Here is a 22,608-nt window from a genome sequence, read left to right on the forward strand (position 1 = left end):
AGGGTCTGTTCGAGCTAGATCTCATTTCTACATTAGCCCTACTAATTAAGGGTTAAATTTGAAAAATTTAAACAAAATATCTTTGTTGAAGAAAATCAGACATTCTTTCCCAAGCTGAAGTCTTCTGTTTACTTTTCCCTGCCCAGGGCACCCACCTCAAGTCCAAAGTGTTCGAGATCCTGTGTTCAAGATTACCTTGAAGTTGTATCATTCACTACTGATGAAGAATTGAAACACTAAAATTAAATTTGATGTATATGTAAAATTAATGTGCAATAGATATACATATTATGTACTTATACATATTATGAAGAAAAGCTGCTTATATTCTAACAGTTGCTCTGTTAATCTAAATTAGAAATATGACATGAATGTCGCTCTCCACTTGTTAATACAAGATATACGGAAGACTGGATGTTGTGAAGATATTTATTATTTGAGATGTTAATTTTTCAAGGAAGGAAAAAACTCATCTCTGCCTCTACCGGGAGTCGAACCCGGGTCCCTCGATTGCCGGACGAGTGCTCTGACCACTAAGCTACAGAGGAGATAGAGATTTTCCTTCGCTAGAGCGTATATATGCCGAACGGAACCGTGCAATGGACGGTGAAACCGATCAGCTAATAGCTCATGGACGACGAGCCACCAGAGGGCTATATATATGACATGAATGTCGCTCTCCACTTGTTAATACAAGATATACGGAAGACTGGATGTTGTGAAGATATTTATTATTTGAGATGTTAATTTTTCAAGGAAGGAAAAAACTCATCTCTGCCTCTACCGGGAGTCGGTCTACTTAGGGACCCGGGTTCGACTCCCGGTAGAATTTTATTTCGAAGCACATTCAAAACAGACAACCTTCCAGGACGGAAGCCACATTCCAACTCACGTTCTCTTCTCTTGGAAGATAGATTTTTTCTTCTCAACTTCTTTTAACAACGTATAAACAAACAAAACGCATTAGGTGCTGTAAGGCCACAGAGAGTTAGTAAAAATATCCATACTGGGAAAATAGATTCGTTACAATACGATTTTCACAAGATTGCACATTAAAACTGACGGCACCCCGCTTAAGCCGTCATAATTTTTCGATAACATGAGGTGACGACTTAACGAGGTGTTTTACTGTATATGCAATTTTTCCCCATAAAAGATGGCCTTTTGATATTCAACGTTCAGTGGGAATGAATAAATTGGAATAAGTTATGTTTTTTCATCATTTTCTCATAACTCCGCCTTACATTCAAAGCCGCAACTAGGGGAGAGCAGGGGGGGGGGGGTCTGGTCCGGGGGGGGGGAATTTCACCCTTTCACCTCTCCTTCAATCAACATTACAAGCAGGGTCGCAACTAGATGCTTGGTCACCCGGAGCAAGTGCGCATTTTGGCGCCCCGTTGTAATGTTGAAGGAGAGGTTTGGGAATAAATTTGCGCCCCCTCTGGTCCAGCGCCCGGGGAGCGAGACCCACCTGCTCTCCCCTAGTTGCGACCCTGATTACAAGGGGATGCCAGAATATGTACTTGCTTGGCTGACCAAGCATCTGGTTGCGGCCCTGCCCACATTACTTGTTGAACATAGAACAGGGCCTGATTTCCGCATGGAGAAGTGAAGCATTTGCCCTGGGACAGGACCGCAAATAGATGCTTAGTCAGTCGGAGCAAGCAAGAATTTTGCGTCCCCTTGTAATGTCGAAAAAAAGATTAGAGGATAAAATTTAGCCCCGGATCCGGAGCACCAGATCCGAACGTTCCCCTCCGGGTTACGGCCCTGCTCGGGAACTCCAACATGCGTTCACTGATTAACAAAACGTCCTTGATCTAGGTCACGGATCCCCCCCCCCCGATGTCTGATTTGGGCCCCGACATGGATGTTCAAACTCTTCGGTTTGCGGGTCATATGACAATGAAAACAGGGATAAAATTAATTTCAAAATGTTTAATTTATGCTTGAATGATTTCTGCATAGTTACTACTGCACCACAATCATTAAACAATATATAATATAATTCGATTTCGTATACGTGTTACCCAGGCGTGTACTTTTTTAGTCTGCGGGCCACAAAGTGATACAATTATCGTGTTGTAAGCGCACTCGGTACTTACTTAACACTTTTTCAGGAGCCGAATGATATTGTATTGAACGGGCTAGAGTCCCGTATTAGTTCTTATCCAGGAGGGGCAGTGGTACGTTGCATTATATATTTATTAATTATTGGGGGCTCAGCCCCCTCGCACAATTTATTAGGGAGGGACTCAAACATCTTCAACCCCAGGTTGCAGTGCCTATGGCCCGAGGACAGGGCCGGGTTTAGTTATTCAGCGGCACGGTGCAAGAACAGTTTTGTGGTCCTGGTGATAGGGGTTAGGCCCTGAGGTTAACTAATTTTTGCTCTATAAATCCACCGAAATTTCTTTTAGGGGCGGGGGGGGGGGTCTTTGAATTTGGATATGTAAAATATCTTTCCGAGGAGGAGGCCCCAGTAAGTAGGGCCGTTCTACCGCATGGGCAGACTGGGTATGGGCAGTGCAGGTGGTTACAAGCTTCACGTTAACGAGAAATATGTAAAACAATATAATGTCTAACAGGGCCGCAACTAGGGGGTGCAGGCGGGTCTGGTGCCACGGGCGCTGCGCTAGAGGGGGTGCAAATTTCACTCTTTAATCTCTCCTTCAGCATTATGAGGGGGTGCCAAAATGCATGCTTGCCAGGCCATGGCTAATTTATGGGAGAAGCAGACCGGGCTGTAGGGGCTTTAGTTATCGGTCTTATATTTATAAATATATAAAAATATAAATTTTATTGAATTTCAACCAAAGAAGGCAGATAAAAATCTTGGCCTGGGGGTCCTTTCAAAAATTAAGGTTCCCATCCAAAAATGTGGGGGGGGGGGGCTGCAAATTCACTACCATATGTGCATGTCTTTTAATAAATCGACATATTTTTCATCAATGGATTCAATAGAATTAGGCCAGTTCTGACCAGCTGTCGAACTTCCTCCTTGAAAGCAGCTATAACGCTATTTCAATCATTAATAAGTTCAACAGCATTGTATAGTGCTGAAATTTGGGCTGTTAAATATCAAGGTGGCATTGACACTTTGTTTAGTTCTTTTGTCCGTAGATTTTTCACTCTCTCAAAACCGATAACACCTTACATGATTCTCGCTGAACTGGGTCAATCGAGCCTGAGTATCATAATCAAAAAGCGCATTCTAAATTTTTGGCTTCGCATTTTGAAAATGAATGAAAAGAGACTCCCGAAGACAAGTTTTCTTGGCCTTTGCGAGAAGGCTAAGCACAACTTAGATTCTAAGTATAATTGGGTTTGGTCTCTCTGGGATATCCTTGATAATGCTGGTTTCTCCTTCCTCAAACTTGAAACTAACTACCTAATTGCCAAATCCCACCTACCATTTATAATATTAAATCTAAAGGATCAAGATGCTCAACATGTTTTATCTCGAGTTACTAATTCCGTTCGTTTCCCTCTCTATAAAAATCTAAAAACAAATATAGCTTTGGAGGAACATTTAAATTTTTACTTTGATCTACGCATAAAGGTCTGGACACACATATCTGCACCGTGTCCGACACGTGCGTCGGCCGAGTGTAGGTCATCACACAGTCAAAGAATAATTCTTTGCTAAGCAATGCAGCCGTTCACACATCTCCGCACCGTAGCTGAGCACGGTCACCGCACCGTCACCGAGTAGTTTATTTTATATTTTTACGGTGACGGTGCTGTCTCGGGAGAAAGAGAGCAGATATATTTTTTATATAAAAGAGCTCACATTTTTATTTTATTTCGCTTCTCAATTTGCATCAATTGCGGAACTATTAATTCTATTTATTTCTTGATTTTCATTAATTCTGAATTTTCATTAATTCTGAATTTTCAATAATTCCGAAACAATTTCTTTTGTTAATTCTAATTTTCATTAGTACTGAAATAATTTTTCAATTATTTTTAATCCATCGATTCTAAAGTTTTCCTTAATTTCGGAAACGGTTTCTCACATTAGTTTAAAATTACCTCCATTAATTTTTGTGTTAATTCACATTTGTGTAGTTATTTTTTTTTTTTTTTTGTATGGGCGTATTTCTTAGCGTTCGTGTATATTCACTATGCCGATTCTCTGATATATGAAATCTTGTTAAAGGAAGGGGGTGTCCTAAACATTTTTCGTGCTCCGAAATTGTTTAGACGCACCTGGCCCCGGTTCTGTGGCACTAGCGTAAAGGTCTGGACACACATGTCCGCACCGTGCCAGGACCGTAGCTCGGGCGTCAGTTGGCCGTGGCTCGGCTCGTTCCTCTTCAGACCACACCTTTCCGTGTGTTGCCCGTGTCACTGCCGTATGCTGACTACGAAGCTGTGTCGATTGCTTCAAGTCTTTAACGCAGCCAGTTCGGTGTAATCAAAATGTTCAGTAAATTAATTAACAAGAGTGATTTGAATATAATAACCCTAGCGTAAATTAACAATAATTAATTGTTCTAAACATTTCTGTAAATAATCTATACATGTATATAAATTTTTTATCTGTCTGTATATGTGTGTGTGCATGTGTTTTTTATAGAAATTTTAATTTTGTTTTTATTTTGGATTGATCTCCGATAGATTTTTTGTATGTGACAAAGCCGCAAAAAGGATAGAATATTTAAATGCAGCTGAAAATAAAAAGACGGCCATTTGCTTAGTTTGACTATATGCATTCTTGTTTATAGTTTGGAGAGAGGAGATTATTTACGGAGTGATAAAAATGGAGAGAGAAAAAAAAAAGTCATATAGAAATTAAAACAATCTGTGGGGGAGAGCGCTACTCTCTTCCTCACCTACACACTCGTTTTTTTTTAATTCAGAGTCAACGGCCATCATAAATATAATCATCTGTAGGGGCAGGTGGTGTCAAATTCCGATAACACCTCGGAGAAGTGTATCTCAGCTCAGTAGGAGCATATTGTACGAAAGAGCGAGCATATCTTTTACTCTGTGTGTGTGTGTGTGTTCGCGGAATCTTCTGAACTGAAAATTGGCTCCTCTGCAGATGGCAAATGGATATCAAAATCAATAACAATTGGGGTGTTTAGTTTGCCGGGGCTTGATTCAATGATAAAGCCTCACCAGTATTCGATAGTAATTTAAAGCACTCATTGCCAAAGTCCCAGTCGCTGAAACACCTTTGTCAGATATTTAGCACAAAGGTGCTCGACTTTTTGGAAGGTGTGGGCCACTTCATTGTTTTGAAATATTTCGCGGGCTTCTTAAGTTATCCAGAAACGAGTCTTGATCCTCCAAAATTATTTAAAAAGTGGCACGTGCCGCTTAAGTGATCTGCAAGCGCGCCGCGGGCCACTCGAGAGATCTGGAAATGTGCCACTAACCACTCAAATAGGATAATCAGCAAATGTATCACGATCCACTTAAGTGAACTGGAGGTGTGCCGTTCGTCGCTCAATTGATTTTGAAATGTGCTTGAGACCACTCGAGAGCCTTGTTTTGTTTTTTGTTGTCACGGGCCACATCAAATGCTTCAGAGGGCCGCATTTGGAGCGCAGGACATGGGTTAAGCATTTATGGATTAACATGTTGCATCTGATGTGAGTACCAAATTTAAAATATCTCCTATATTTTCCCATAAGAAAAAACCCAAAAATTTTCGAACCGTTTTCTATTTATATATATAATTTATGTTAAAACCAAAACAATGATTCATTTATAGAGCATCGGAAATTAAACCCAGTTAGTTTTCCAAGTTTACATTATTATTTTATGACATGAATGTCGCTCTCCACTTGTTAATACAAGATATAAGGAAGACTGGATGTTGTGAAGATATTTATTATTTGAGATTTAAAAAAAAAAAAAAAAAAATTAACATCTCAAATAATAAATATCTTCACAACATCCAGTCTTCCTTATATCTTGTATTATTATTTTAACAAAAATCTCCCCGGCAAAATTTCGTTATATGCTATGTGAAACATAATTTTAAACTTTGTTTTCCCATCGAAGCGGTTTGGAAGGTCTGAATGGCTCAGCTCAAAATCATTTTCCGACAATTCCTGCCTGCGTAACTGTTTGATTTCCTCCATGTCTCTGATTTCCACATCATTCGTGATTGTACCTACACGAGCGTTTTTCTTTAGAGCCACTTTTTGAGCGGTCAAGTTCGAAAGTGTAATGGGAATCGTTTTATTTTTAGGGATGGAGCACACAGCTCTATGTACTTCTACAGCATCGTTCTGTAACGTAGGTATCAACATTGTATCATCCCCTTCATTAGCCAAAATATCTGTTTTCAAATACACTACCCTGGATTCGTGTGATTTTCGTTGATAATTGGGCGTACTCTGTGGATAATGTGTTACAGGTTTGGGAATTGGCGTCTCGTATTTTAATTTTTGTATTACCAGCTTCTAATATGTCATTATCGAGGTTGAGAGGGAATTTGTGGGACTTCAAAAGGTCATAGCCATATAAAAAATGGATGACTAATACATTTATTTCCCAAAGTGAGAGGAATTTTGAATGACCCCGAAATATCTAGTAGCTCTTCTGAAATGGATTTAACTCTGACGTCAGTGTTAGCTTTTTTGATTCGTGCGTCATTTCTGATTTTCTGAAAAACAGAATACTGAAGTAATGAGACTGACGCGCCAGAATCAATCAAACTGGTTATTTTGCAACCAGCAAATTTCGCATCAGCAACAGGCAGGTAGAAATCATTTTCCTGTGAATCCAGAATCTGTGTGTTTATCGTTTTAACTTGTATAATACACGTATCTTGTTGCGGCTAGGTGGTTAACTTTAACCAAATGCCAATGATACAGAGACATCTTTTTGTGAAATTTTGAAGTAATTTTTGAAATGAAAATCTTTATGATAAGAAGCATTTCACTGCAGATCATTCGGTTATACGCCAAGTTTTTCATATTAATTTCTGAAGTGTACGATGTAGTTGAGGCCCAAATCGGTTCAATCTATATGTGCGACCTTTCTACGTACAAAAAAAAGTTTCTGTGAAGCGGTTTTTATTGATTAAATCGATCGCATTCGTATAGGATTCTCACTCTTTTGGTATCGCTAGCACTCATGCCGGGCTTGTCATACGATCCACCGAGAAAGCGACCATCTTTTGCTTCCATCGTTTTAAGAGGCCATTCTTTTGTGAAATGATTTTGACCGTACAACATCACCGAGTCGTAATCAAAAGGCGTCAGAAGTCTGTTTTCGTTTGGCTTCAACTTCTTGAAAGCGTACTTATAATCTGCAAAGAACAAGAAAAATTACTACTAGTAGTAGTACGTAGAGGGATCTCTGAACACATTTTGAGAATTTTGTTCAAATTAGAAACATGTCTCTACGATGAACGGTTGATCATTGAATACTTACTTTTCTGGATGTTTCACGAGCGTCACTCCTACCATCTGTACATTTATAAAATACATGCGGAGAGACAGAAAATGCCTGATAGCATTCATATTGTAATTATACAGGGTGATTCAAAAGACAGTTGACATTTAAAAATCCAATTATTCACGAAATATTGTATGAAGAGGGATAAAATTGACACAGCGGTTGTCAGATGGCGCTGGACAGATTTTGAATTAATGCTTAATATATTAGTTTGTTTGCTAACAGATGCATTGTAATGCTAATTCTATTTTTCGTTATTACATCAAGTGCCATCTGTTGGCCATTTTTATGATTATTTTTAAAGGTTCCAATAAAAGAAACCCTATGTCGTTTTCAGCATGTGTGTCGATTTTTATCCTTCTGCGTGAATTATAATTCAATAATTATTTAACTTTCAAATGTTTACTGACTTTTGGATCAGTAGTTCTTAACCTTTTTCCCATCTCGTACCCCCAATGCAACATGGCTTATCTGCCCTCACCCTCTTGGATGTTTTTTCTATCTGTTTGAAAAAAATTAGTTTTTCTGCAATTAATACATTAATTATTCATTAATTAATTTCTACAAATTATTTTATTCATAATTTAATTCCCTTTTCGATTACGGTTGATATCTAATTTTGGTTTTTTTATTTTTTGAAAATTGATTCAAAAACTAAACTGAAAAGAAGTTACGATTTTTTAACATTTTTCAAACTTATGAAAAAAGATTCATTAGAACCGTCGTGAATTCCACCGCAATTGACACACTTAAAAAAGTAATACGACATTGTCAATGGGTATGAATAGAGAAACTATTCGTGCTTAGATAGGACAACCATAATTTTTTATGGGCAGTGTGTTTTATTTTACATATTCATTAGTTTCTATTAGTTTTATTTTATTGTGTATTTGTTTTCTACTGTGATAATTGCTCTTATTTTGAGTTAATTAAATACAGTTAATCTAAATACAGTTAGACTGCATATATTTGACATCAACATATTTTTTCTTGGACACCTTTTTTCAGTCACCTCGTTGGACATTTTTCTTGTTGTGTTGATTCCAGCTGGAACAACTATATATATATGTTTGTTTGGCACTTGATTAAATTTTTCGACATTTCTCTTGAGTCCTGCTCACGAAAGTATCAAATCTAAGCGCAGCATGAGGTAAAAATTTTAACAAACCGCGAAATATTTTAGGTATTCATTATATTTCTTTCCAATCGAAAGGAAAACAAATACGTACGAAGACTCATCTATAAAGAAACTTTTGCAACGCGAATTTCGTATGGCACATAGCAAGTGAAAACTAGAAAAGGAGGTGTCAAAATATCGGAATGATTACTTTTTGAAAAATTAAATTTATATCATCATTTCAATTTCCCATTCAAATGAATGATCATTCGACATATAATTTTTTCCCTATCTCGAAAATGCTCTCCCGCAACCACCGGTTAAGAACTAATGTCCTATACATTAAACTCTTCCCGTATAAAGGTGAGCTATCTCGGCCTATAGTTGATGAAATAATTAATACATTCGAGGTCCTCCCTCCTTTTCCTCTTACCGAGAGGTTCCATTGAATACCTGCACCCTATGAATGGGAATTGATTTTTTTCCTTTTTCTCAGCATTATTTTGTTCTTTCCCTCACTACGGTTTGAAGAGTGAAAAAAATATACTGCAGCGTTACATAACATTTAGGAAATAGTGGTTTTGTGGGGGGGGGGGGGGTGAGATAAACCTTCTTTTTTCCCTCTTATTTCCTGAATACTGAAAACGATACGTCCTCCTCCTAACCAGATCATGGCCTCCCGCTCTGTCTCCATGAAGAGAATTTGGCACATGGTCGAAGCCCTGGACCCCGCTGGAAGCTGTGCGTGTATGTGTTGTGATCTTAACGTGAAGTTTGTGTCTGTGTAATGTTTGTTACATGTAATTATCCTAACTATGAGTGAAGTACAATGATTGCATAAATGTACCGTTGTAAACCTGTTGAAAAAGATACCGGTTTCACAGATTTATCGTTGCTACGTAAAGTATCTATCGTTCAAGTTTGTTGCGCAACGCGGCATCATGGGACGCCGCCAACCGATTCCGAAACCGATGACGTAAGTCGAGGTAAACTTTTCCAATGGTAATACCCTTTTTTTCTCAGGAGGAGACGGGAGGAAAGTTTGCAGATTTACTTTACCCAGGTAGCACAAAGATACGTAAAATTTCCGTTTCCAGTATTCTATATCGGACCACGATATCATTCTAGCTAAAAAAGGCATAGTCAGAGATAAATATATCGCAAATACTTTAAATTGTGGACGATAGATGGCGCCCTTTTAAAAGAAATAAAAAAAAATAAAAAACTGTAGCTTTTTTGAAAACCAAAGCGGATAAAGATATAAACCGAAGCTGAATATAATAATTCCTCAACCGCTTTGGTTTAAACCCAGACTCTTCCGGGATCCGGAACTTTCGCCTCCGACATCTCGCCCCTGGAACGTTTCGTCCCCGTTACATTTGGCCCCCGGAAATTTCGCCCCTGACATTTCGCCCCGGTACATTTTGCCCCTGGTGCGTTTGGCCCCCGAAAAATTCACACCTGACATTTCACCTGCCCTGAATGTATGAGTGACCGTATGAGTGATTGACTGTATGAGTGACCATGTGAATGAGTGATTGACTGTATGAGTGGCCATGTGAATGATCGAGTGACCGTATGAGTGACCAAGTGAGTGTGAAATGAACTGTAGGAGTGCGTTAGTGACCGTACAAATGACTGAACGAGTGGCAGAATGACTCACCACGTGAGTGATACCACCGTATCAACTAGTGTGCAATTGACTTTATGAGTGAATGACCGTATGAGTGACCACGTGACTGACCGAATGGCCGTATGAGTGAGCAAATGAATGACCGCATGAGCGACCAAGTGATTAACTGTATGAGTGATAGTGGGATTGACCGTGTCAGTGACAAAGGGAGGAATTGAGCGATGGAACGTTTGAGTGAATAAGTGACTGACCGAATGAGTGACCAAGTGAGTGGCTAATTAAATACTGGTGTAAGTTTCCTAGTGAATGATTGAGCGTATGAGTGACCGAGTGGCTGACGGAATGAAAGACAGAGTGAATGCTTGAATAAATTTGCGAGTGACCGAGTGACTAACCGCATGAGTGACCGAGTGACTCACCGCATGAGTGACCGAGTGACTCACCGCATGAGTGACCGAGTGAGTGACTGTATATGTGACCAGGTGAGTGACGGTACGAGTGTTCAAGTGAGTGATCAAGGGACTGACCGTATGAGTGACCAAGGGAGTTACTGAGTGATGGAACACATAACTGAATGTGTGACCAAGTGAGTGACTGAATGTGTGACCAAGTGAGTGACTGCATGAGTGACCGAAAGATTGATAAAGTGAATGACTGCATGAGTGACCGAAAGATTGATAAAGTGAATGACTGCATGAGTGACCGAAAGATTGATAAAGTGAATGACTGCATGAGTGACCGAAAGATTGATAAAGTGAATGACTGCATGAGTGACCGAAAGATTGATAAAGTGAATGACTGCATGAGTGACCGAAAGATTGATAAAGTGAATGACTGCATGAGTGACCGAAAGATTGATAAAGTGAATGACCGTATGAGTGACCGAAAGATTGATAAAGTGAATGACTGCATGAGTGACCGAAAGATTGATAAAGTGAATGACCGTATGATTGACCCAGTGAGCGACTGAGTGATTGACAAAGTGAGCGATTGAGTGATTGACAGAGTGAGCAATTGAGTGATTGGCAAAGTGCGAGGGTGGAGTGTCTGCAAAGATGATCCTCCTCATCCCCTCCCTTTTTATAGGTGGTTACGTAGCACTGAGTGACCAAGTGACTCACACTTTAATGGATTCTAAGAATTTAGAATTTTCAGTTTAAGCATAAAATATTTTTCCCAAATTTACGACTCACACCGGTGTGGTCACTCACACTATCATTCATATATTCACTCATACGGTCACGCGTACGGTCAAGGTAGGCAAAATGACAGGGGGTCAATTTCCGATTCACTTGATTACTCATTGAGTAACTCATATGATCACTCACTGGGTCACTGATATGGTCAGGGTAGGCGAAAGGTCAGGGCGAAATTCCCGGTGTGAAATATCCGGGGCGAAATTTCCGGGGGCTAAATGTACCGGGGTGAGATGTCAGGGGCGAAATTTCCGGGGGCCAAATGTACTGGGGACGAAACGTGCCAGGGGCGAGATGTCGGGGACGAAATGTCGGAGGCGAAATATCGGGGGCAAAGGTTCCGTGAACCGACCCTTCCATTCTCTGACATCACGACTTATCAACCCACCATAACATCACTGGTTACATACTCTGCTATATTATAATCTATATATATAAAATTGATTTTCTGCGTGTGTGTCTGTGTGTGTGTGTGTGTATGTGTATGTTCTCTATACAAATCTACAATTTTAGATCGATCGTCGCCAAATTTTGCATATATACCAAATGGGACCCGACTTGAACGATAGGCTACTTTAAAATTTCGTCAGACCAGAGCAAATGCCCCAAATGGGCAAAAAACTGTAGGGCAACAATGGTTTTTGGGCCTCAACAATCACTTTCCGAACGTTTACTTTGGCTACCGTGGTTCCCTAGCAATGCGTTTAAGACGTGTATATGCCTTTACAATGGTTTGTCGTTTCTTTAATGCTGTACGTATATGTATAATATTTATGCCTTTATAATGGTTTGCCACATTTTCAATCCTCCCAGTAATGAGAGCTTTTTGAATAGACACCATCACTTTGAGGGTAAGGCAAAGGATGATGCCCCATAGAAATCAGTGTTAAAATTGCCGATTTTACTGTAGAAATGCTGAAATTTTGTGGAGTTTTCTGTCACATACATAATTTTAAAAATTGTATTGAATTCTAGATTTCTGAAATATTGAGTTCGATTAGAGATATACGAAGCCCAGGAGATCAAATATGAAGTAATTAGCCAAACCTATACTTTTGAGTTGGATATTCATGCAATAACATTGATTTCAACTTTTTATTTATATCTTCTCAAGCAAAAATTAATGTCTCCGTATTGTCTTTTGATATTCAACTGCATAAATTCATAGTTTAGGATGTTTTAAAATTAATTATGGGCCCGTAAAGTACATCGAAGAAATTCCACAGCTTCAATTAAGCATTTTTGAAAGCTGAAACAGGCAGATGGAGAACTTAAAGTTAGGGGTGGGGGGAGATCGAAATACCTAGCACCCCTTAAAAAAGAAAAATATATATATTCGTTTCTATGTTCCTTTAAATCTAGATTTGTTTATTTCATGAAGTCGCGCAGGAAGTCGCCATATTGGTTAACTTAGACACGGTTTGCATGTCCCTCAAAGAAAGAGGGAGATATCACGTGATCCAAAAAAGCCTCATTGAAGAAAACCCGGGCAACGCCGGGTATTATAGCTAGTCTTATATATAAATGTGAAAGTATGTATGTATGTATGTATGTATGCTCTTTATACAAATCTACAGTTTTAGACCGATCGTCGCCAGATTTTGCATATATACCAAACAGGTCCGGGATTGAACCGTAGGATACTTTAAAACTTCGTCAGAGCTGGGCAAATGCCCGAAATGGGCAAAAAAACTGTCGGCAACAATGGTTTTGGGGTCTCAACAATCACTTTCGGAACGTTTACTTTGGTTACCGTGGTTCCCAACAATGCATTTCAGACATGTATATACCTTTACAATAGTTTGTCACATCTTTAACGCTGCCATCATAACAGTTCATTCCTTTATAATGGTTTGTCACTTTTCCAATCCTCCCAGTAATTAAAAAAAATCCGGGAAGCACCAGATATTTTTGCTTGCATGTATACAGGGTGTCCTGTAAGTGCTAATGTGGCCTTTATCTCATCAATCACCCATCGTTGAGGTATAGTTTCAATTTAAAAAGTGCTTAAAATGAGTTTGAATAATATTCGCTGTAGAAGCTGGACATATGGCGTCACTTACAACAGAGAACAATAACTACGGCGATAAAACTGGGAATAAAAATGTTCAACGCCAGCTGATGAACTCAATGCTTGCCTCAAATCATCAGCACTCTACTTCACCAAACACCAACTCTGGCCATATCGCTACATTGCAATTTACTGCCATTAGTGAGATGGGTTGGAAGTGAAGGTGCTGTCTATCGGTGGTCGCCTCGAGTTTGTTAGGACATCAACACTCTGGCACGAAGCTAAAAAATTATCATTATCCACCAACATGCGAGTTCAACTGCAAAATGACTCAGCACTGCTATCATTTTCACATCAGTTGATCAAACTTGGCAATGGAAGAATTCCCGTAGACCCAAGCACTGGACTGATAACGTTCCCAAATGGATTTTGCCAGTTATTATATATATAAACTCAGTTCAAGAACTTGCAGACCACGTCTTCCCAAACATTCAACAAAATCACCGAAACCATGAGTGGCTTTGTGAGAGTGCGATTCTGGCATCGAAAAATGACAGTGTGAACAAGATCAACGGAAAAATCCTAAAAATTATTCCGGGAGACTCCACATCTTACAAATCGGTTGACACTGTCACAGACACAGCGCAGACAGTTCTGTATCCTGCAGAATTTCTGAACTGTTTGGATATTCCGGGTGTGCCACCACACAACTTGACCCTCAAAGTCGGAGCACCTATAATGATTTTAAGAAATTTGGAGATACCGATACTCTGCAATGGCAACAGACTCTGCGTGAAGAAATTGCACAATTACATCATTGAAGTAACGATTCTAACTGGATGTGCTGGAGGAGAAGACGTCTTCATTCCACGTACCCCAATTATCACTGAAGAAATGCCATTCACTTTCAAGCGATTACAGTTCTCGATTCGTTTAGCTTTTCCCATGACAATCAACAAAGCGCAAGGCCAGTCGTTAGTAATGGCAGGTATCAACCTACTTGAGCCCTGTTTTTCACACGGACAGCTTTACTTCGCCTGTTCGCGTGTTGGTAATCCTAAAAATTTTTACATCTACACACCAGATGGACAAACAAAAATATTGTGTATCCACAAACAATTGCCTGAAGTTTTTAATTAAAATATTTAAAAATGAAAGTAATTTTTTTTACTTAATGCAGAAATATTTGATTAAGAAATAATTAATAAGCTATATATATGTAATTTTTTTACAGGGCGGGCAACGTCGCCGGGTATCAGCTAGTATTATATAAGTAATGTTTTTTTAACGTATTTTAAATTTATCTATTTTCATGTATACACAAAAATTACAAAAAAAAAAAAAAAAAAAATGTGAGACATATTTATGATTCAGGGGCAGATGATTTAATAAAATTATATTATAATTGTTATTGAAATTTTATATATATTCTAATGCAAAAAAACACAACACAAAGACAGGGCCGCAACTAGGGGGGAGCAGGTGGGTTTTGTAACCCGTGCGCTGGACCCGAGGGGGCGCAAATTTCATTCTGAAACCTCTCTTTCAACATTACAAGGGGGACGTCAAAATGCGCGCTTGCCACGGTTGACCAAGAACCTATTTGCGGCCCTGCATTAAGAAAGACAAATTAATATATTAAAATTTATGTATTGTGTATTAATTATTCATTTAAAATTATTAATTTTTATACTAATATACAATAAAAAATACAAAAAAAAAACACGCGACACAAAAAAGTCAAAATTGTCCTCAATGTATGGTAAAAAATGAACAAAACATCAATAAGAAATAATGAGAAATAATTTTAAGAAAAATACAGCACAAACAAGAGCAAATTTTTCTAAATTAAAAAATGTGTACAATCATAAAGTGGCAATTAAAACTATCGTGGATAAGGTTGCTCCTCCTAAAATACCAACATACACAGTAATATATATATTACTAGCTTACCGGTCGCGCATTGCTACGATCTCAGAAGAAAGGAAATTCAAGGAAATGAAGGAAAAAAAAAAAAAATTTTTTTTTTAAACCTATGCCAGAGAAACCTTCGCGAAGAAAACTCAACAACTTCCTAAAGTTTCATGGTGATCGGATAAATGGTGTAGTAATGCATAAAGGACAAACAGACATACATTAGTTTTTATATATACAGATGTATTCAATTATAATTGATGAAATGTTTTTGATATATCAATATATCGTGTATCTGATATATATCTTTGTCAGGTTCACGATATAGATCTACATCAGGTTCAGGATATACATCTGTGTCTCCTAAGATAGATGTATATATATCGGAATCTCATATAGAATATATATATCGTGAATCTCTGTCAGCTTCACGATATAGATCTATACATTTCAAACTACTGTATATTAAAATAATTTATTGTCCCAAGTTGTTGTCCTTCAAAGCAAAGATTATTCACATGGAATCAAATACATATTTGACTGAAAATTAAAGACTTGATCAATTAATATCATAAATAATTTGCCCCATATAGGATGACATTCCGATACATAACGATATGGTCCAGATATTGTATTATGGCATTGTGCTACTGTGTTCTTTCTTCTCTTTTCGTATTTTTTTATGTGACTCTCATGATTAAGCATTTCCCTTTAAGAACGCGATGTCAAAAGCCTTTAAGCTTTGCTTGAAATACGTCTAATGGAAAAAAATCATTTTCAGGACAAGACAACTTAAGTCGAGGTATGTACAATGTACATCCTTATGCTTATTGCCATTGTACTTACTTTCTTGAATGTTTTCCCAATGGATCGTCAGGTAGTCATCTCTATCGGATCGGTTCTGTTCGTGGAGAAATCCGATGGCATGTAGGAATTCGTGGACGATGGTTCCAAAACTCAGGCATCCTTCCGGAAGGGATAGTGACTGCCTGCCTCCGACACGGCCCCAGTAAGAGTAGCACCTGCGCAGTAAGAGTAGCACCGTTTAACCAGCGATTAATGCTGTTTTTTACCAACTTTCTGCTGTTTTTCGGATTCCAATATCTCAGTGAATATTGCACTTATACAGGGTAACAACTTTCTAATTCGTTTTTTCAGCACAGGGGTTATAAAAAGTTTATTTTTTTATTTTTTTCATGTTTACGACCCCTCAAACAAATTTTGCGGTTTTAAGTTACTGCACGTCATTTAAAAACTGTTTGTAATTAAAAGTATGTTTCGAAAGTCAACGACTACAGAGATATCCGCTGTGCAAACAATTTGGCCTATAGAGTGTGACTACTGTAATAAAATATGCCGCACCCAAGTGGTTGTTTCTGTGAAGGAGTCTCACAAATGGAACCACTTGCAATCTCGGGATTCGCTGAGGAAGAGGTTTGACAGTTTTCTTTGTAATACTGGACAATTCCCTTGTGTAATATTACAAAGTACATTGGAAGTGTGGGTTGTGGGCGTTAATTCATAAACGTCAACGCACATGGGATTTGCATACCATTATCTTTATCACTATCCGTCCCACTTCTGAATTATAGACTAAACGAATGAGAGTTTCTTGATGGACAGACAACATCGTTAGTATGAGAGGTTTAATTAAATGATTAAATTGCATGATATATCGGATACCCATCGGGAGCGGATTTTCTTGCATGTGCGTCAGGTCTCACACTTATCTCTTTCCCTACTATATCCGGCCGATATAGTAGTCTTGCTGTTAGAGTACCCGACATTCTGTCAGACATGCCCGTCAGACTACCAGATCCAGCCCAGCTGGCCGAAGTAGGGGGGATAGGCATTTCACACTCTTTTATTCCTTGGGCGGGACACAGTGACGGGTTGTTGACGGCTTCTGCGCGGGGTTCTTGTGGGAGAAAGAGGATTATTTTACAACTACAGTTACTTATGAAAGAATGACTATTGACAATACCTCAGATGAGCTTTGAGAAAGACGTGTGGTTACTATTTTTTGAAATTTCGCCAACATTCAGATTATCATTGAAAGTTTATTTCGTTTTCTTTGAAACTAGTAAAAGATCTGTTATCTAGCTATAGGTTTGATTAGTAATCGAAGAATTTCTTTCGTAGTACAATAGAAAAAAAGAACATTAATTTTAATGCATCAGAAAATCTTAATTTTTTTTTTGTAATAAAAAAATTACAAAAAATTTATTTCGGGCATTTTTTATGAAACACTCAATGAATGTCTAAATTCAGATGTACTGTACATCGGACCCATTAGATTTTGAAAGAATCAATGTCGAAAAAGACAACTATCAACTAAATATTATTGTCACTCGTTATTGTTAATTAACTTACGTACAATTTCAAATGATTTCTAAAACTAAGATTACCGAAAGTTCGATCTTTCCATATTTGTTCTAGCTGTTTGTGTTTTTCTAGCAAAACATACGCACACCAAAAAAAATAAGAAGTTCTTAAACTTTTGTCACTCGTGGCCATGGCCCCTCACATCCTGGAGCAGGATGGCTAGGAACTCTTGCAGGCCCCCAGCACAGATTTTCACGGGCCTTTTTATGATTAATTTATGCGTGAAAAAAACAAAAAAAATTAAGAATCATCCCGGACGCCAAGGCTGGTGCCCTGTCAGCTTTACCCTTGTGGGGGTCATGCTCGTGCCTCCCTTGCCCTGTTCATACTTCATCTGTGGCTCTCAAAATAGTTTAGTATAGATTTTTACATCCATAAAAGAATTACTTCAAAGCATAAATAGGCACACACATACACATCAGTATTTCCAGCTCGTCGTGACGCCCCTCACAAAAGGTTAGCAACACCCCCAGGAGCAACAACACACACTTTGAGAAACACTGTCCTTCCGGCTTAAAATTAGTGATAAGAAAACTAGAATAGCTTTTGATAAACACCACTCCTTGTCTCCAACATTTTCAGCCTCTGATTCATTTGACAGAGAGGTTGAGGTGCTTGAAGCTCCACTATCACAAAGTGGACGATACATGTATGAGAAGATAAGTAAGGGGTTTTATACAGGCGAGTTCGAAAAATTGACCTGGCATATATTATCCCAAAACATATATGCTTATAACAATAGCAGAATTTGAGTTGTGGCTCTCACCATCGGTTTGTTGTGCTGTTTGTTATCCTATTGCTTTTTCGCGTGTTTGGAGATCTATTTTCATTTTTAGCTCTCATTCTGTTTGTATCAAAACAAGCAGGGCTGGATTAAGGAAAATATTAGCCCCCTGGGCAGGACTCTGCAAAAGAAAGACTTCTTGGAAATAGAAAGACTTATGGTGAAAAGATTCGGCTTCAACGTGATTTGAATGATTTCCTACTGCGATCGGAATTTGGGAGGTCCTTACTTATCTGAAAACACGGCATTCTTTTCAAAAAAATGATTTTTTTTATCGGTTCATAGATTGGGGGTGGAGAACTACGGCTCTGTGGGTACGTACACGTGGCTCTTTAGTAAATTTAAGAAAAGAATAATACAGTGTAGTTTTTTTTTGTTTGCAAAAAAAGAAAGAAAAAACTTTTTGGCTCGTGAATAAGTTTTGAGTTATTGTGAAGGACAGGTTTGGGGCTCCTTGGACTAAAAAGTTAGCTGACCCCAAGTGGCGTGTAATTTAAAAATCTTTATAAGTACTTTATTGGGAAATGCAAAGGTGTGTTGAATTAGAGAAAATCTCCTTTTATTCTCATGTATTTCCCAGGGCACTTTTTTTTACCACCAATGCGTCTGGTATTGAGTTCCACTGTGCGATAAATAAGGATAAAATATTTGTGGGATGTTTTATAGTCTAAACTCTGTCTTCTACTAACAAACATGCTACTAGTTATCTGCAATCTTCTTGAATAGATAATGCCCACACTATTCTGAAATGTGATTAGTTTAAGGATTATTTTTAAGTTTTACAATTTCTCTCGTTTTCGTCATCTTGTCTTGATACATATTCTGTTTAAAACAGGAGTAGGAATATTTTGTAGATGTCTTCTAGATCTTCTTTCTAGAGTACTTTGTACACTCAGATTCGTGAAACTTTACCGATTAATGAGTTTAATATAATTTCTGCTGTCACAAAATGCCGTTGATAAGGACATTTGGCGAAGTTGGTGATGGCAAATAGCATAAGTAGCCAAAACATGGCATCACAGGGAATTTACTGTGTGAAGACAGATGAATCTTCTTTCCATACTCTGTCGCTTTGTTTGGTCGGAGAAGAGGGCGTTGAAATACTTTGCTTTCTACCAGTAATCCGGTCATTGTCGAGCAAGGTTCTACAATGTGCAGTAGAAGAATAGGAGAAATAAATATACGAGGGGCGGGGGGGGGGGTAAGAAATTTGCCTCGAAGAAGCTCTCCAAAATTCTAGGGTCTATAGATTTTCACACCTCTGGTAGTTAAAGAGTATCCCTATCACTATCCCCAAGTTGCACAAAGATATAGATCTAGATCGCAAAATTTCAGTTTCCAATATAGATCAATATCAGTCCACGATATCGTTCTGGCTAGAAAAGATATAGTCAATGATAAATAGATCTATATCGTGAATGTTATATATTCAAATATTTCAAATTTTGGACGATAGATGGCGCCTTTTCAGAAGAAATAAAAAAAAAAAGTGTAATTTTCTGGAGGTAGGTGGATTTGAACTCATGTGCCCTAAACTCTTCCCATCCCACCACTACAGCACTAGTTAGTGGCTGTTATTATAACATTAATTTACAAGTAATGGTTTTTTTACTTTTATTTTCAATCAAATTTATTCATTTTCATGTATGCACAAAAATTACTAAATAGAAATTGTGAGACATATTTATCATTTTGAGGCAGATAATTGAAAAAATTATATTGTAATTAAGGAAATTATATATAACACAAGAAACAACTTAATGTATTGTGTAGTATATTAATTATTTATTTAAAATTATTAATTTATGCTAATAAAACAAAAAAATACAGAATAAAAAATATGCAACACAAAAAAGTTAAAATTCTCAAAGTAAAAAATCAAAGAAAAATAAATAAATAATAAATAATTTTAAGAAAAACCCACATATACAACAAAAACAACAGCAAATTTTTCTAAATTAAAAAAATATGTGCAATTATAAAGTGGCAATTAAAGTTACGGTGGATAAGTTCTTGCTCCTCCTAAAATACCAACATCTACGATGTAAAACATACACAGTAAAGATTCAATTATAATTGATGAAATGATTTTGATATATCAACATAATTAATCCTATTAAAATCAAAATTTCATATGAAAAATTATTCATTCAAACGTTTTTAATTTCCATTCAAACAAAAAATTGTACGCTCGACTTTAAATTTTCTCCAAATTTTTATTTGCAGGCAATATTTTTATTTAAAGACACACGATATGTTGATATATCAGCATATTGTGTATCTGATATATATCTTTGTCAGGTTCACGATATAGATGTATGTCATGTTCAGGATATAGAGCTATGTCTTCTATGATAGATCTATATCAGGTCTATATCGAGAATCTGATATAGATCTTTGTCAGGTTCACGATATAGATGTATGTCATGTTCAGGATATAGAGCTATGTCTTCTTTGATAGATCTATATCAGGTCTATATCGAGAATCTGATATAGATCTTTGTCAGGTTCACGATATAGATGCATGTCATGTTCAGGATATAGAGCTATGTCTTCTTTGATAGAGCTATGTCAGGTCTATATCGAGAATCTGATATAGATCTTTGTCAGGTTCACGATATAGATCTATGTTTTTCAAACTATATTAAAATAATTCATTGTTCCAAGTTGTTGTCCTTCAAAGTAGAATTATTCACATGGAATCAATCAACATATTCGACTGAAAAATTAAAGACTTGATCAATTAATATAATAAATAATTTGCACCATATAGGACAAGATCGTTCTATATCATAGTTATGACATCTGATATTCCTCTGACATTTCGATATATAACAATATGGTCCAAATATTGGGCTATATCGTTGTGCTACTGGGGTCCGTCCCACTTCTGAATTATAGACTAAACGAATGAGAGTTTCTTGATGGATAGACAACATCATTAATATGAGAGGTTTAATTAAATGATTAAATTGCATGATATATCGGATACCCATCGGGAACGCATTTTCTTGCATGCGGCAGGTCTCACACTTATATACTACATGATAGTACCATTACATGGCAGGTGTCTCTATGCTATGCACCTACATCTAAAGAGCAGGTGGTATTCGCTAACATAAGTCTACCATTGCAGCTGAAATTCACCCGCATAAGAAGTGCTAATTTACGTTGCGGAAAATGAATTTATTATCAGGACGCTCCTATTTTCGAAAATCCTTCGCGAACCCTCAGTTTACTAACGTGACACGCACTTGAGGAACCCAGTGAAACGGGGCAACGATGGGAGAAGCGATCCCAGCAGCGAAATCAAACACACTGATTTCAATGCGCCTACGTATAGTGAGCGGGAAGCAGCAGAGCGGGAATTCCACCACAAGCGATAATAACAGCGCATTCAAGATATTTTGTTTTCGCCGCTCTGCTTGCTTGTGTGTAGCTTCAAGATGGCCGTTGATGGGCTTGTTTTCCCTGTTAAAAAGCGGTAGTGAAGTCAAAAATGGCACCAGAATCGTTGATGTTAAAGTTCTTGACGTACTTCAAAATGGTGTGGACGACCAAATGAAAACAGCAAGTACCCGAATATAATTTTCATACATTTCCTATCAAAGTTTTTTCGTGTGTACGTGCTTAACCAAACCGAAAATGATTTATATTTTGAGTTTTAAGCTAATTTATCATGCACCGTGTGTGAGGAAATGTATTTGAGTAGTCTGAATTAAAAATCATGTATGTTTCTGGGGAAAAATTGGCGAGTTTTATTTGTTTGTTTTATTTTCTGTGTACCGTCAATATTTCCATACTGGAAGCGTACCGAAGTTTTTTTATGCTAGATTCTTGGGTGACAATAATTACGTTTCTTGTGTAAAAAAATGAAACAATGAAACCAACAAATATTTCTACAAATAAAGCTATTAGGAAGGGGGGGGGGGATTTCCAATTCTACCCTCCCACCTATGCTAATAATACAAATTTAAATGGTGGGGGGGGGGGGCTTTGATAAACTTGATTTTTTTGTCAACTTTTTACTCATAAATTGAGAAGAAAATATTGATGTATCGAAAAGTGATCGCAATCAAGTGCCGTGGGAAAAGATGTGTAGGGAGGAAAGCGACCAAAATATGAGGAATATTTCCGTAGTTTATA

The 22,608-nt window shown here is 37.6% G+C and overlaps 1 protein-coding gene across 4 annotated transcripts in view; it reads right to left on the minus strand.

The window, feature by feature from the left end:
* Positions 1-7,020: 7,020 nt before the first annotated feature.
* LOC149084274 (astacin-like metalloprotease toxin 5) overlaps positions 7,021-22,608 on the minus strand; it is a 52,670-nt gene continuing 37,082 nt past the window's right edge. For all 4 annotated transcript variants that reach the window (XM_089234648.1, XM_089234646.1, XM_089234645.1 and 1 more), the window contains exons 5-6: positions 16,140-16,315; positions 7,021-7,273 (exon numbers count right to left, since the gene is read on the minus strand). In XM_089234648.1, coding sequence (XP_089090774.1) covers positions 7,038-7,273; positions 16,140-16,315 — 412 coding nt within the window. In that variant the 3' untranslated portion in view covers positions 7,021-7,037. The remainder of the gene's footprint in view (positions 7,274-16,139; positions 16,316-22,608) is intronic.

Source organism: Pholcus phalangioides, unplaced genomic scaffold (assembly GCF_987345545.1).
Source record: "Pholcus phalangioides strain wild (caught in Gottingen) unplaced genomic scaffold, Ppha-v1.0 ptg000008l_1, whole genome shotgun sequence".
Classification (NCBI taxonomy): Eukaryota; Metazoa; Arthropoda; class Arachnida; order Araneae; family Pholcidae; genus Pholcus; species Pholcus phalangioides.